Here is a 13,501-nt window from a genome sequence, read left to right as displayed (position 1 = left end):
TTCAAGTCCAATGTTTAACAGGATGTCATAAAGTGATTTTTACTTTTCAGGGGAGAGAGGAAGCCAAAGATCGATCTGTTCCGCACATGCGTTGCTGCTATCCCAAGATTGATACCAGATGGCATGAGCAGACAAGACCTTATAGAGCTTCTAGCAAAGTACTTGACAGATTTACTTTGTTTCAGATATGTCACTGCCCAGTTTACATGTCTTTTGATGACTGGCCCTTCCTCTATTTTATTACCAGACTGACTATCCATATGGATGAGGAGCTACGTGGCTTAGCCTTCACAACTCTTCAGGCCCTGATGGTTGACTTCCCAGAGTGGCGTGAGGATGTACTCTCGGGGTTTGTCTACTTTATTGTTCGAGAAGTGACAGATGTCCACCCCACACTATTGGACAATGCTGTCAAGATGCTACTGCAGCTCATCAGCCAATGGAGGCAGGCAGTGCAGAGCAGCAATAAAAGCTACGAAGCACAGGTTTGTCAAGACTGGTTACCTTCATTACATTTATCATGAAAAACTGCACATTCTTGGACTATGTATTCTTAGATTTGGATAATTGCATTAATCTTAATGTCAAATGTCTTAAAGTCATGATCTATTATTAAACATCAGTTGTCTGACACAGGGTTCCTGCAGTGGTCACTCTCTCTCCCTGGAGCGTACTCATTCACTGGGCGTGCTCCATGTGGTGGAAGGTTTAGCAATGGTGGTTCTTTGCAGCTGCCGCCCAGCCACACGCAGGCTGGCTGTCAATGTTCTTAAGGAGGTCCGTGCTCTGCACACTGCACTGGGCATTGGCAAGGTAACCGCAGTAATCTCAAACCAATTATGTTTTTACCACAAGCAGTATTCTGAAAATTGTTCTGTCTCCATTTATTCAGGGAGATGAGGAACTTGCCATTGATGTAATGGATAGGTTAAGTGCTTCAGTGTTGGAGAGCTTTATTCATCTCACTGGAGCTGACCAGGTAGAAATGTCTTTCCTTGCTAATTCAATCAAACACATTCATATTTTCTGAGACTTAGCTTATCCGACTTATTTTTCTCCCCCTCTGCAGACGAACTTGCTCTACTGTCCCAGTGGGATTGATCTTCAGACACTGGCAGAGTGGAGCTCATCTCCCATCAGCCACCAGTTTGATGTTGTGAGTCCCTCACACATCTGGGTGTTTGCCCATGTCACCCAGGGCCAGGACCCCTGGGTCATCAGCTTTTCCAGCTACTTGCGGCAGGAGAACTTACCCAAACATTGCCCAACTGCCATCAACTATGCCTGGATGTTTGCCTACACTCGTCTACAACTACTCTCTCCACAAGTTGACATCAAGTATGTCTCCTCAAGCCCATAGTAATGTGTGTTATATTTGTACATGAAAGCCATCTTTCATACTCATGATGTCATATACTTTGAATTAAGATTAGCATACTTTTGCTTTCATGCAATGCATTAGAAATATAGCTCAGGTTTAACACAAAATAATTCGCCAAATCATGCACATATTAGCTAGCAATTATCAATTCCTCTCAAGCTCCGTACATAGATATATACACAACTGAGGTAAAGGCAGAGAGTTCAGCTTCATCCTCTGCAGAGGGCAACCCAGTCTTTCTATAAATTTCAGAAAATGTATTTTCTTCCGTGTACCATTTTAACAGTGGTTACCATATTCTTCTATGTACTTTGAACATGATGGAAAATTATGCAATCCATGTTTTTCTAAATGGGTTAAATATCTGGCAACTACTGTAGTATTGGCCAAGTGGTATATGCAGTTCTACACTTTGACTAAATCTATTATCTTTCTTGTTTGTACACCCACAGTAGTCCTATCAATGCAAAGAAAGTGAACAGTCTGAACAGCAGTGACTCCTATGTTGGTCTTTGGAGGAACTACCTGATTCTCTGCTGTAGCTCTGCCTCCTCCTCCTCACCAGTGTGTTCCTCATCCTCCACCTCTGGCTCCGTCCGCTGCTCCCCACCTGAGACGCTGGCGTCTACACCGGACAGTGGCTACAGTTATGATTCAAAGGTTAGTAGAAGAAAGATTCAAGGTCTTGAAATGTGTGCTCAGTGTGAATGCAAAGTCCACTAAGATTGTTTTATGGGAATGACGTTTGTAACAATATCGTGCTAGCGCAGTAAACGATATATTCTTGGGTATTACCATGTCATTTCTCTTTCCTTATAGATTGTTGGCACTCCCTCCCCCTCATCCCTTTTTAAACACATTGTTCCAATGATGCGCTCTGAGAGCATGGACATCACAGAGTCTCTTGTGTTGGGGCTTGGCAGGACCAACCCCATTGCCTTCAGGTAAAAGACGCCCCACACAGTTCATTGTTTCATCTTATCCTCTTTGGAATATTTAGTATACCCCAAAAAAATCTGAATATAATGTTCCTGTCTTTTAGAGAATTAATTGAGGAGCTAAATCCCATCATAAAAGAAGCTCTTGAAAGAAGACCTGAAGTAAGTGCTGTGATAACATCCCCGTTTACTTTATTTCTTTTTTTAAAGATAGACTAAATGATAATGATTTTCTCTGTGCTGCAGAACATGAAGCGACGCAGGCGTCGTGACATCCTCAGGGTCCAGCTGGTCAGGATATTTGAGCTACTGGCCGATGCTGGTGTCATCAGTCAGGTGTAAGTATCCAGAACTGTTTTTGTTTGTATAATTTGTTGTAGTATATTTCTGGCAAAATAATCTAAGTATCTTCTATATATTATTGTTGTTTTTTAAAGAGCCAGCGGAGGATTAGATGGAGAAAGCCACTCTCTGAATGGCACACTGCTTGAGTATGTTGATTTGACCAGGCAGTTGCTTGAGGCTGAAAATGACAAGGACTCTGACACACTGAAGGACATTCGATGTCACTTCAGTGCACTTGTCGCCAATATCATACAGAATGTTCCAGGTATGTCTTTTAGCTCTTATATTAATGATTTAAAAACATGCTATATAAGTAATTTGAGAATCTATTAAACTTTTTGTCTCTATATCAAATGTGTTGCTTTTAGTACACCAGAGAAGGACCATATTTCCCCAGCAGTCACTGCGGCACAGTCTCTTCATGCTCTTTAGTCACTGGGCTGGTCCCTTCAGCATCATGTTCACCCCCCTGGATCGCTACAGTGATAGAAATATGCAGATCAATCGCCATCAGTACTGTGCATTAAAGGTACAGAAAAATCCATGCACAATATATTACTCTTAGTCTATGTTCTGCCCACAAAACTATTATTGTTGTTTACTGAGAGCTATATCTATCCCTTTAGGCCATGTCTGCAGTGTTGTGTTGTGGACCAGTAGCTGACAATGTTGGCCTCTCTTCTGATGGCTACCTCTACAAGTGGCTGGATAATATCCTGGATTCTCAGGATAAGAAGGTATGGAAACGCTGCACAGTATTGTTCATCACCTGGTTATATACAATTGTTTTTATATGTATGTAGAATACTGTTTAGGTGGTTAAGTACAAGTAAACCATTCAAGAAAGCAAGTCAAAAATGACTTATCATGAACAGTTTTATGTGACCCTTCCACAAAACTTCAGCATTCAAAGTTGTGATCAAAAAAATCTCATAGTTGTTCAATAGCACATCACAGTGGTGGTCAATGGTATTGCAAAAGGTTAGTGTTTGTCACAGGTCTCCACAATGAAATGATGACAGATCTCAAATAACATCTATTGAGGAGATATATCCCCCAAGTACACTTTTTGATTTACTGTTCCATCTGCAAAAATTGAGACATGAAAAAATTATTCTGATAGAGTATTTATAATATCATAAATACGATGTGATGTCTGTCGCACCCATGGTTCTAACATTTTCTGCATGGCTGACAGGTTCATCAGCTGGGTTGTGAGGCTGTGATGCTGCTGCTGGAGCTGAATCCAGACCAGAGCAATCTCATGTTTTGGGCTGTCGATCGCTGTTACACTGGTTCCCGCCGTGTGGCTGCTGGTTGCTTCAGGGCCATTGCCAATGTCTTTCACAACAGGTACTAAACTGTCTCAGTATTCCTAGGCAATCAATTTGTGTATGTTTATCCTGTTACACCAAATGAGTGCATCTCAAACTCTATATTTCATTATTTTCTTCCAGGGATTATCAATTTGACACTGTAGTGCTGCTGAACCTGATTCTGTTCAAGGCAGCTGATTCTTCCAGGGATATCTACGAGGTGGCAATGCAGCTATTACAAGTAAGTAAAGAGTTTAGTCATTAGCTCAACGTTACTGCGTTACTCATCATAGATCACTGACGATAGTTTATGTGTTGTAAACAGATCCTGGAACCCAAGCTCTTCCGATATGCGCATAAATTGGAGATCCTACGAACAGATGGCATTCTGACCCCTCCCTCACCGCTGCCACATCTCTACTCAGTGTCTTACTACCAGCTGTCTGAAGAGCTTGCAAGGACTTACCCCGAACTGACTCTACCCATCTTCTCAGGTTTGTGATATCAATTACCCAACATCTTTTAGCTGTGACATTAGGTTTTAGCCTATTGTGTGTCATAAAACCATTTTACCACTATTCGGTAGCCTGAAATCTAGCAAGTTTGGCTTGTGTGGTGTGAACTGTCTTCACTTTGTGCTGATGGGCCTGATAAGATGGTCAAAATTATCAGCATTTGACATTTTGCATCTTTAGTATCGTTCAGGCCGGAAATCTTAAACACTGGACTGCTTCCTCACAGAAAGAAAACATCTCGAACCACAAAACCCTTTAGACTTCTAAAATTCACCTTTTTGTTGTAGAGTTTAGTTTCCCTGCACATTTGCTCACTGAGCTGTAGATCCACTCTGGTTTTCCCAAAAGTTTTGGACAGCACCATTGCTTTTAAGTGTCCAACAGTGTGTCGTTGCTGCATTGGTTAGGCATGTGATAAATGTCAAAATGATGTATTACCATTATCAACTACCTTTTTGATCCTTTTACAGAGGTAAGCCAGCGTATCCAGACAGCACACCCTGGTGGTCGTCAGGTAATGTTGCACTACCTCCTGCCTTGGATGAACAATGTGGAGCTGGTTGACTTCAAACCCGCTTCACGGCGGCCAGAGGATTGCTGTAGTGGTGAGGAGGATGAAGACACACATGACCGAGAAATGATGGTCAACTGCCGTCGCTGGCTCCATGGAGAGGGCTGGGGGTCTCCCCGTGCAACAACCATGGTGCTAAACAATCTCATGTTCATGACAGCTAAGGTAAGTCTGCTAATGAATATATGTGGTCATATTAAATGAAGTGATGTCGCTGAAGTCATTGATAAATTTCTCTGTATTTGCAGTACGGGGATGAGTTTGCTTGGTCAGAGATAGAGAATGTGTGGACCACGTTAGCAGACAGCTGGCCGAAAAACCTCAAAATCATTCTTCATTTTCTCATTAGTATGTCAGGAGTCAGCAGTGACCCTAGCCTTTTGCCCTATGTAAGTCGCAGCATTTCCATTATGCTATATATCTTGTCATAATGGCCATGGCTGCCATTATTTTCTCATGTTAACAACCTGTTTACTTGTGTATGTTAAGGTAAAACGAGTGGTGGTTTACCTGGGCAGAGATAAGACTATGCAGCTGCTGGAGGAGTTGATGTCTGAGCTGGAGTTGACAGATGCTGTTAACTCAGCTGTCACTCACATGGACAACCCCCCATATTACCGCATCACCTCCAGTTACAAGATTCCCTCCGTCACCTCAGGTAAGTGAGCTTTACAAATACAGTACTTAACAGCTTGTCCATGTTAGATGTTTTAAGATTTCATGTCCCCCATCAGGAACAACCTCCAGCAGCAATACCATGGTGCCAGGAAATGACAGTCATCATGACAGCAAAATCAAAGATTCAAACATGGAGGACAGGTAGCATTTAGTTCATTTAGCCATGCTTTTTACAAATACAAATGTGATCTGTTGTCATAGCTCTCCAAAACTGTTAGAAAAAAAGCTCTTATCTACTGTGTCCTAGTATCAGTTTTGTTTTACTTTGGAAGAAAAAAATAGGAGAGCAGGCCTTCAGTCTGTGTCTTTTGACAAGATATATGCATTGCTTTATCAATGCTACTAAAATAGCGTCCCATCAACTACACTTTTATAAATCCCTACACAATTGGTATTGATTTATATTAATTAATTGTTACCTTCAGAATAAGATAAAATCATCTTGAGATTTTATCTTAACACTATAAAATTTGTACAAAGAATTTTGACTCATCATGTGGATCCGTGGTCATTTTATACTTGGATACTTATCAATGTCTAATTTCAACTTTCCAGTACCTGAGGTATAGATATTAGGCACAATGCAGTTTTTTGATACAGACAAATTTATGGGGTTAATAGCAAAAACATTTTGACTCAGATTTTTGTAGTTAATTTTGATCTGAGACACCAGGTTAGCGAGGCAATAAATAGCTCCCCACTTTTGCTTACCTCTGTGAGTACATCTGTATTAATATAGAACAGTTCACACCAAGCAGCATAGAGGTTAAACAATGTGCAAAAGTACATTTTAGAGCTACTGACAACCATTTTTTGCAGGTATGATGAAATAAATGAAAACTTACGAATAACGTGTGTGGTTTTCAGTTACACTCATTTGGATATCTATGGTGGTCTGAATACTAACATCAACCGCCAGCACCACCGTCTGGAGTCTCGTTACAGCAGCAGCTCTGGTGGCTCATATGAAGAAGAGAAGAGTAAGCAAACACCTTGTGCATCTCCATGTGAAACCACTGTGTTAAAATAACAAAATATCAATGTTTCTGGTAATTCTCTGCTCCAGGTGACTCCATGCCTCTTTATGCTAACTGGCGTTTAAAAGTCATGGATCACAACCGTCCGGAGCCTCTCCCTTTCCCACCAACAGGAGGCTGCTGGTCTCCTCTGGTAGATTATCTGCCAGAGACAAATGCCCCTGCTGTGCCCCTACACAGGTACAGCATTCCCTATACCTATACCTCCCCTCTTCATAACACTAAAAATGTACCTAGTCAGTAGTTTGTTTTGTTTTGTTATTTTCCAGATGCAACATTGCAGTCATCCTACTAACAGACCTCATTGTGGATCATGGGGTCAAAGTGGAGTGGAGTGCCTATCTGCACCTTTTGCTGCATGCAATTTTTATAGGTAACTCATGCACTTAATGGTTTTTGCAGATACCTATTTCGACTTATTCATTCTAACAAACCAAGATGAGTTAATTCATATTATGCATACCTTTGTTTGATTTTCTCCAGGGTTTGATCATCAGCACCCAGAGGTCTATGAGCACTGCAAACGCCTACTACTGCACCTCCTTGTGGTGCAGGGAGCAAATAGCAGCATTCAGTCTGTTGCCATGGTGCTTTTACGCAACAGAGAGTACAATGATCCCAGAGTCTTGACGGTGAAGCCAGTAGCTCCAGAGTTAAACCTCACAGGTCAGTTCTGGAAGAAAGGGCAACTGAATTATAATGGATGAACCCTATGTGTTACCAGAAATGTGCCCTAACAGAGCCTGAAGACAAATAATTTTGTTCTCTAGAATATATATATACATATATATATATATATATATGTATATATATATTCATTAGTTGTGTTGTTGATTAAGTTAATTATTAGATATCAGCAAAGACATAGCCCCACCTTCTCTTTCTAACAGAATGTAATTAATTGAACAGAAGCCGGCTACTGGTGAACATAGAATAAAAAGTCCCCAGAAAAAAATATGTGATACCGTAATCTTCGCTTCCTGTCTCCTACAAGAGAAGAGACTCATATAAGTGTAAATGATGAAGACGATAGCAATGTCAAGATGCCTTCAGTTAAGATGTGTATTGTAACCACAGGAGTCCAGGAAGTTTTACCAGACTGTCAGCCATCACCTATGACAGATTCTGGTCTCAGCTCGAGCTCCACGTCATCGAGTATAAGTCTTGGGACGGGTGGAACTGCTCTATCCCATCTCTCACCCACACTCATCAGTGAAGTTGATGCTACTGCTGAACAGGATGAAAAGGTCAAAGCTCTTATTGAGTTCATTACCTCAAGGTGAGATGAGCATTAATATGCATTCCAATTCATATAGTTGCTACTCGATTGTTTTCCCTTTCAGCCTAACATGGGCTGTTGCAAAAACTTTTATAAATAATAACAATCAAGGTATTTTATACCATGTCACTCATTATGTTCAATTATTTGCTTCCATGCTTCCATTGCTGTTTAAAGAGATTGGGTATTTCTACATTGCATGGGTTTGATTTTGGGATTTGGTGTCATATTTGATCCTTTGCCTTGCTGTGATGAAAACATCTTTTGTCCGTTGTGCAATAGCCTGGTGTATTTGTGATTGTTTACTGGTTATTTAGGAAGCGAGGACCACTCTGGAACCACGAGGATGTGTCACCCAAGAACCCTAACATTAAAAGTGCTGACCGGCTGAGTGTTTTCGTCAGACATGTTGTAACAGTCTTCAAGCGTTCCCAGTCAGGTTTGTGTGATTTAAAAGGTTGCTGACTTGTCCTGAGTTGAACATATATTTTATCGGGTGAACTGTTTACTTAATTATTTTATTTTTCATTTTTCAGGTTTCCAGCTGGAATCATTGCTAAGCGAAGTAGCTCTCCAAACCGCTCTTTTATGTTCTTCTCGTCACTATGCTGGTCGCTCCTTCCAGATTTTCAGGGCACTCAAACAACCACTGACTCCTGCTACACTGTCTGACATACTCTCCAGGCTTGTAGAGACTGTGGGAGACCCTGGAGAGGAGGCTCAGGTCAGAAAATGATTTTGTTTTGTCCTGAAAGATATACAATCAAAACAGATATACAGTGGTTTAACTGCAAAATATTGTATTGATTTTCAGAATTTGAAAAGGTTCAAGATCAATCATGATCAGTTATTGTCCCTTATGTTAAATGCTGATGTTTCTTCTCCCTAGGGCTTTGTCATAGAACTACTTCTGACACTGGAGTCAGGCATTGACACACTAGCAGACACAGTTAAAAATTACGATCTCCTTACTGCCTTAGTACAGTATGTATTTCCATTTCATCTTATCATGTTTTGCTCAAGTTAGCTTTTGTCCATAGAAAAACACCAAATTTTTGCTTTTGTTTACAGAACTTCTACTTGTGATCACTTGTTGGGGCCAAAGTTTGCTGCCAACAGAAAAAGTACAGGTCAGCTTAACCTGAGCAGTAGTGGTCTTTTCCATTATGTCCATACTCGCAGCAACTCTCTCCGAGCCAATCTGATGGGTGAACGGAAAGCTGACAGACGTAGATGTAACACTTTAGACATTGCAGACCGACTTGGCGGAAGCCATGGAAATCTAGCCCGTACTCGAAGCTTATCATCACTGGGAGGAGGAGGGGGTCCAGGAGGGGATGCCACTCCTCCTGTGGACCCTTCAAATCTGATGGCAACAGTATTCTGGATTGCTGCCTCATTACTGGAATCAGACTATGAGTTTGAGTATCTTTTAGCCCTGAGGCTACTAAATAAACTGTTGGGCCAGCTGCCTTTGGATCGGGCTGACAGTCAAGAACATCTGGAGAGGATTCAGGCCAAGCTAAAGTGGTACAGCTACCCTGGTCTCCTGCAACTTTTCCTGAAGGGCTTCACCTCTGCTTCTACTCAGGAGCTCACCATTCACCTGCTCAGCAAACTAATCAGTGTCTCCAGACACACATTAGTTGATCCATCTCAAGTGGCGGGTAAACTTTTTTTACTACAGATGTTGAAGTACGTCAAGTTTTTCTACTGTTGAAGGTGTTATGAGTCTGAAACACAGCAGTTTGAATATTTCGTCACAGCTCAGGTTTAGTCATGGACACATGGGCTTCACACTACATTTCATTTAGAGATTTTTCCTTGTATACATATAGTATAAACTTCACATTTTGACCATATCAGGACTAGATCATTGAAAGATTTCAATGCCTAGCCTCCTTTTTTCCTGAAGTAATTTTTCAAGCGCAAATGTTAAATCAGTGAAGATAACACCTCAGTTTTAACTAATCCTTAATATCTGATTCATGTCATTGATTTATTGTCTCTGGAATTATCTGCAGGTTTTCCTTTGAATATCCTGTGCCTCCTACCACATCTCATTCAGCACTTTGACAGCCCAACTCCCTTCTGTAAGGAGACAGCTGACAAGATAGCTAAAGTGTGTGCGGATGAGAAGTCTGCTACACTCTCCAACTTGGCTCATATGATGAGCCTGTATAGTACACACAGCTATTCCAGAGACTGCAGCAACTGGATTAACGTGGTCTGCCGCTACCTTCATGATGCCTTTGCAGAGATAACTTTGAACCTTGTCACTTACCTCGCTGAGGTATGCCACAATAAAGTAAAACTTGACAGTCTTGGTGAAATCCACCTCTGTGAGATTATTTCTGACTATAAATGTTTATATGTGTGCCTTAGTTGCTGGAGAAGGGCCTCCCCAGTATGCAGCAGTCTTTGCTGCAGATTATCTACAGCCTCCTGAGTCACATTGATCTCTCAGCAGCCCCCGTCAAACAGTTTAACCTGGAGATAATGAAGATCATTGGCAAATATGTGCAGGTGAGCCTAGGCTGTATTATCAGCATTCATATTCTATGTTGAACATCATAGTGAAATTGTTGCATTTCATTAATGTTATCACAAATATAGTATCACTCACTATTTCACTTGCTCATTGAATGTGAAACTCAGAATAAAAGCTATATTACCGATAATCATGTTTAGTTGCATGACATAATTTTCCTCTTTCTGATACGCATGAACTTAATGGATTTTTGACCAAGTTTATTAAATGAAAGCCAGATGAATATATTTATTAGACAGTTTTAATAGTTGATTATTGATTTCACTTTCATGCCAGTGGCTCTTTGTTAGGATGTTAGTAAAATCAGTTTTGTTTTTTTTTTCAAGCCAACATTTAAATTAAAAACACAGGTTACGTGTACATTAATTCTCAGCAAATTACTGGGCCAATCTAACTGTAATATTAGGTAGACAAAGTTCTATGTGCATGTGTTGTCAAATAAAAAAAAAATGGCAGTTTTTTTGTGCGAAATCAAAGGTTAAATGCCATCCAAGTGGTGACATCCTAACTGTATTTTGATATTTTGTTGGCACTTTGGCTCTAAACTGCTTTCTAATTCCAAATTTTTTGGTCTCAACAAAATGTAGTTAACATCTGACACTGGATCTCTGTCCAGCAGGTTTTAAAGACAAATCACTCATATGTGTTGAAATGAGTCAGAATAAATAGCAAGTAGTTTGTCTTTCACCTCCGAAGCAATTATGGTTGTAATAACTAGTGCATTTACTGACAGTTTGCTGTAAATTTACTAATACAGATACTTTTTTCAGAATAAATTTGATCAAAAATCATCCACTTTCAAATGTTGATCTGTCACTTCACTTCAAAAATCCAGCATAGGTCACAATCCAAAGCAGGTAAAACGTTTTGTATTAGTTGCATGGTATATCCTGGCGACAACGTCAATCCATCTTTTTAGGGGTGGTGTGGCGCAGGAGGTTAGAGTGGTCGTCCTTTGCTGGTTTGATTCTCGGATCCTCCTAACCTGTCGAAGTGTTGTTGAGCAAGACACTGAACTCCTAGCTGCTCCCCTGGTACTGTTCCTTAGCTGCCATTTACTAATGGTTCATCCATGATGGGTTAAATGCGGTGGTCAAATTTAGCTGATGTTTGGCTCTATGTATAACTTTTGGGACAATAAACATTTCTTCTTCTTCTTGGCATATATTGGCATACTACCAGTCAATGCTGAAATGAGGTGGTTGGTAAAGTGTGACACATGAACAACATGTGACAGGATCATTGTTGACATGCAGTATTGAAACAGTCACAGTCCTTTGTGGAAGCCCTTTAACAGCCGTGACCCACAGTGCTATTTTCAGTATGCCTCTCTCACTGCTATAGTTGACAGCAGTTACACCACTACTGCCTCAGGCCCATTCTGTACTGGATTATACTAACTGGCTTTTATATGTGGCATTGTATTTGTGCATAAAGAATCGGTCAGGGCATGGGCACCAATGTGCACTCCGAGATGCATTTGTTTGGTGATCTTTTAAAACGAAGTACAAATGTCTTCAGAGATGTTTTGTGTGGCGATACCATAAGTGGCAGATGGTTTCGGCATCGTGAGGAAAAGCACATTCTGACATGCATAAAGGGCTCATTTGATAATTTATAGCGGAACATTTCTCATTTCTCATATTTCTGTGTTTTGTTGCTTTTCAGAGCCCACATTGGAAGGAGGCCCAAAACATTTTGAAGCTGGTAGTTTCTCGCTCAGCCAGCCTTGTTGTTCCAGATGATGTGCAGCGCTCTTATAGCACAGAATCATGTGGCTCACCTGAAATTGCTTTTACGCGCATATTCAACAATTCATCCAAGGAGCTACCTGGCAAAACCCTAGACTTCCACTTTGACATTTCAGAGGTGCGTCTCTTCCTCAGTCTCAACTGATATTCTGTTTATTTCTTATATACAGTGTGTCTGTTTCAATATTGTCACCTGTTATACTTACCATTTATCTAATGTTACAGACACCTATCATAGGTCATAAATATGGTGATCAGCGTAGTGCAGCAGGTCGCAATGGAAAACCACAGGTTATAGCAGTAACCAGAAGTACTTCTTCTACCTCATCTGGCTCAAATTCTAATGGTCTAGTACCAGTGAGCTGGAAGAGACCCCAACTCTCCCAGGTACTAAGTTCAGAAATTCATGATATCAAGCTAACATGGAGACCAGATGATGGTTGGTCATGCTCCACCTAATTTCACCACCTAATTTTTTAAAGTCTTTTTTCACATTTTCTTTTTTACAGAGAAGAACCAGAGAGAGACTCATGAATGTTCTGTCTTTATGTGGTCCAGAGTCTGGCATTCCCAAAAATCCATCCGTAAGACTCCTCTCCTACTCTAAAGCCTCAGACAAGGTCTCTGTATATTCAATGTTAATGTTGTGAAAACTCTTGTCGTTCCTGACTTTTTTGTTGTTTGCTTTAGTTTCAATTAAAATGATATGGCGATACAACAGCTTTATTTTACTGTTTAACAACATAGGGCTCTTTTATTTCTGTGCAGGTGGTTTTCTCATCCAGTGAGGACCTAGATTCTGCAGACCAGCAAACTAGTCTAATTCCAACGGTGGAAGAAGTGGTCAGAGAAGAGGAGGTGCAAGGAGAAGATATGGGCAGCGAGCAGCAGTTTGGTGTCTTCAAGGACTTTGACTTTTTAGATGTGGAATTAGAAGATGCTGAGGTGAGAATTTACAGTTTAAATACAAGTACAGATTCAGCAATCTCAAAACTACTCTTTCAATATTCCAATTATGGAAATATTATTTTAAGAATCATGTAAATATTTGGAGAATAAAGCATAATTGTCAAAATCATGATTATAAAAGAAAAGCTTTGGGACTAATGCAAGTTCAGTTGCACATAGCTGGAATTTCA

General features: G+C 40.5%; 1 protein-coding gene across 9 annotated transcripts in view; it reads left to right on the top strand.

Moving 5' to 3' along the window:
- fryl (furry homolog, like) overlaps positions 1-13,501 on the top strand; it is a 66,973-nt gene that overhangs the window by 39,423 nt on the left and 14,049 nt on the right. For 6 of the 9 annotated variants that reach the window (XM_086162339.1, XM_086162338.1, XM_086162334.1 and 3 more), the window contains 34 exons: positions 51-158; positions 248-485; positions 637-813; positions 893-979; positions 1,070-1,338; positions 1,834-2,041; positions 2,201-2,325; positions 2,424-2,481; positions 2,566-2,657; positions 2,757-2,929; positions 3,033-3,193; positions 3,291-3,401; positions 3,863-4,017; positions 4,122-4,221; positions 4,306-4,474; positions 4,966-5,231; positions 5,315-5,455; positions 5,556-5,724; positions 5,801-5,885; positions 6,612-6,724; positions 6,811-6,961; positions 7,051-7,154; positions 7,265-7,447; positions 7,859-8,060; positions 8,378-8,499; positions 8,597-8,784; positions 8,950-9,044; positions 9,132-9,727; positions 10,085-10,353; positions 10,446-10,586; positions 12,280-12,480; positions 12,588-12,749; positions 12,872-12,982; positions 13,131-13,307. In XM_086162339.1, the coding sequence (XP_086018465.1) occupies positions 51-158; positions 248-485; positions 637-813; positions 893-979; positions 1,070-1,338; positions 1,834-2,041; positions 2,201-2,325; positions 2,424-2,481; positions 2,566-2,657; positions 2,757-2,929; positions 3,033-3,193; positions 3,291-3,401; positions 3,863-4,017; positions 4,122-4,221; positions 4,306-4,474; positions 4,966-5,231; positions 5,315-5,455; positions 5,556-5,724; positions 5,801-5,885; positions 6,612-6,724; positions 6,811-6,961; positions 7,051-7,154; positions 7,265-7,447; positions 7,859-8,060; positions 8,378-8,499; positions 8,597-8,784; positions 8,950-9,044; positions 9,132-9,727; positions 10,085-10,353; positions 10,446-10,586; positions 12,280-12,480; positions 12,588-12,749; positions 12,872-12,982; positions 13,131-13,307 (5,707 nt within the window). The remainder of the gene's footprint in view (positions 1-50; positions 159-247; positions 486-636; positions 814-892; positions 980-1,069; positions 1,339-1,833; positions 2,042-2,200; positions 2,326-2,423; positions 2,482-2,565; positions 2,658-2,756; positions 2,930-3,032; positions 3,194-3,290; positions 3,402-3,862; positions 4,018-4,121; positions 4,222-4,305; positions 4,475-4,965; positions 5,232-5,314; positions 5,456-5,555; positions 5,725-5,800; positions 5,886-6,611; positions 6,725-6,810; positions 6,962-7,050; positions 7,155-7,264; positions 7,448-7,858; positions 8,061-8,377; positions 8,500-8,596; positions 8,785-8,949; positions 9,045-9,131; positions 9,728-10,084; positions 10,354-10,445; positions 10,587-12,279; positions 12,481-12,587; positions 12,750-12,871; positions 12,983-13,130; positions 13,308-13,501) is intronic. The other 3 variants (XM_086162340.1, XM_086162341.1, XM_086162342.1) reach the window with 1 other exon arrangement.

Source organism: Fistularia commersonii, chromosome 16 (assembly GCF_037954325.1).
Source record: "Fistularia commersonii isolate RoL2024-O1a breed Wild chromosome 16, RoL_Fcom_v1.0, whole genome shotgun sequence".
Lineage (NCBI taxonomy): Eukaryota > Metazoa > Chordata > Actinopteri > Syngnathiformes > Fistulariidae > Fistularia > Fistularia commersonii.
This window is presented reverse-complemented; position numbering and strand designations above follow the sequence as displayed.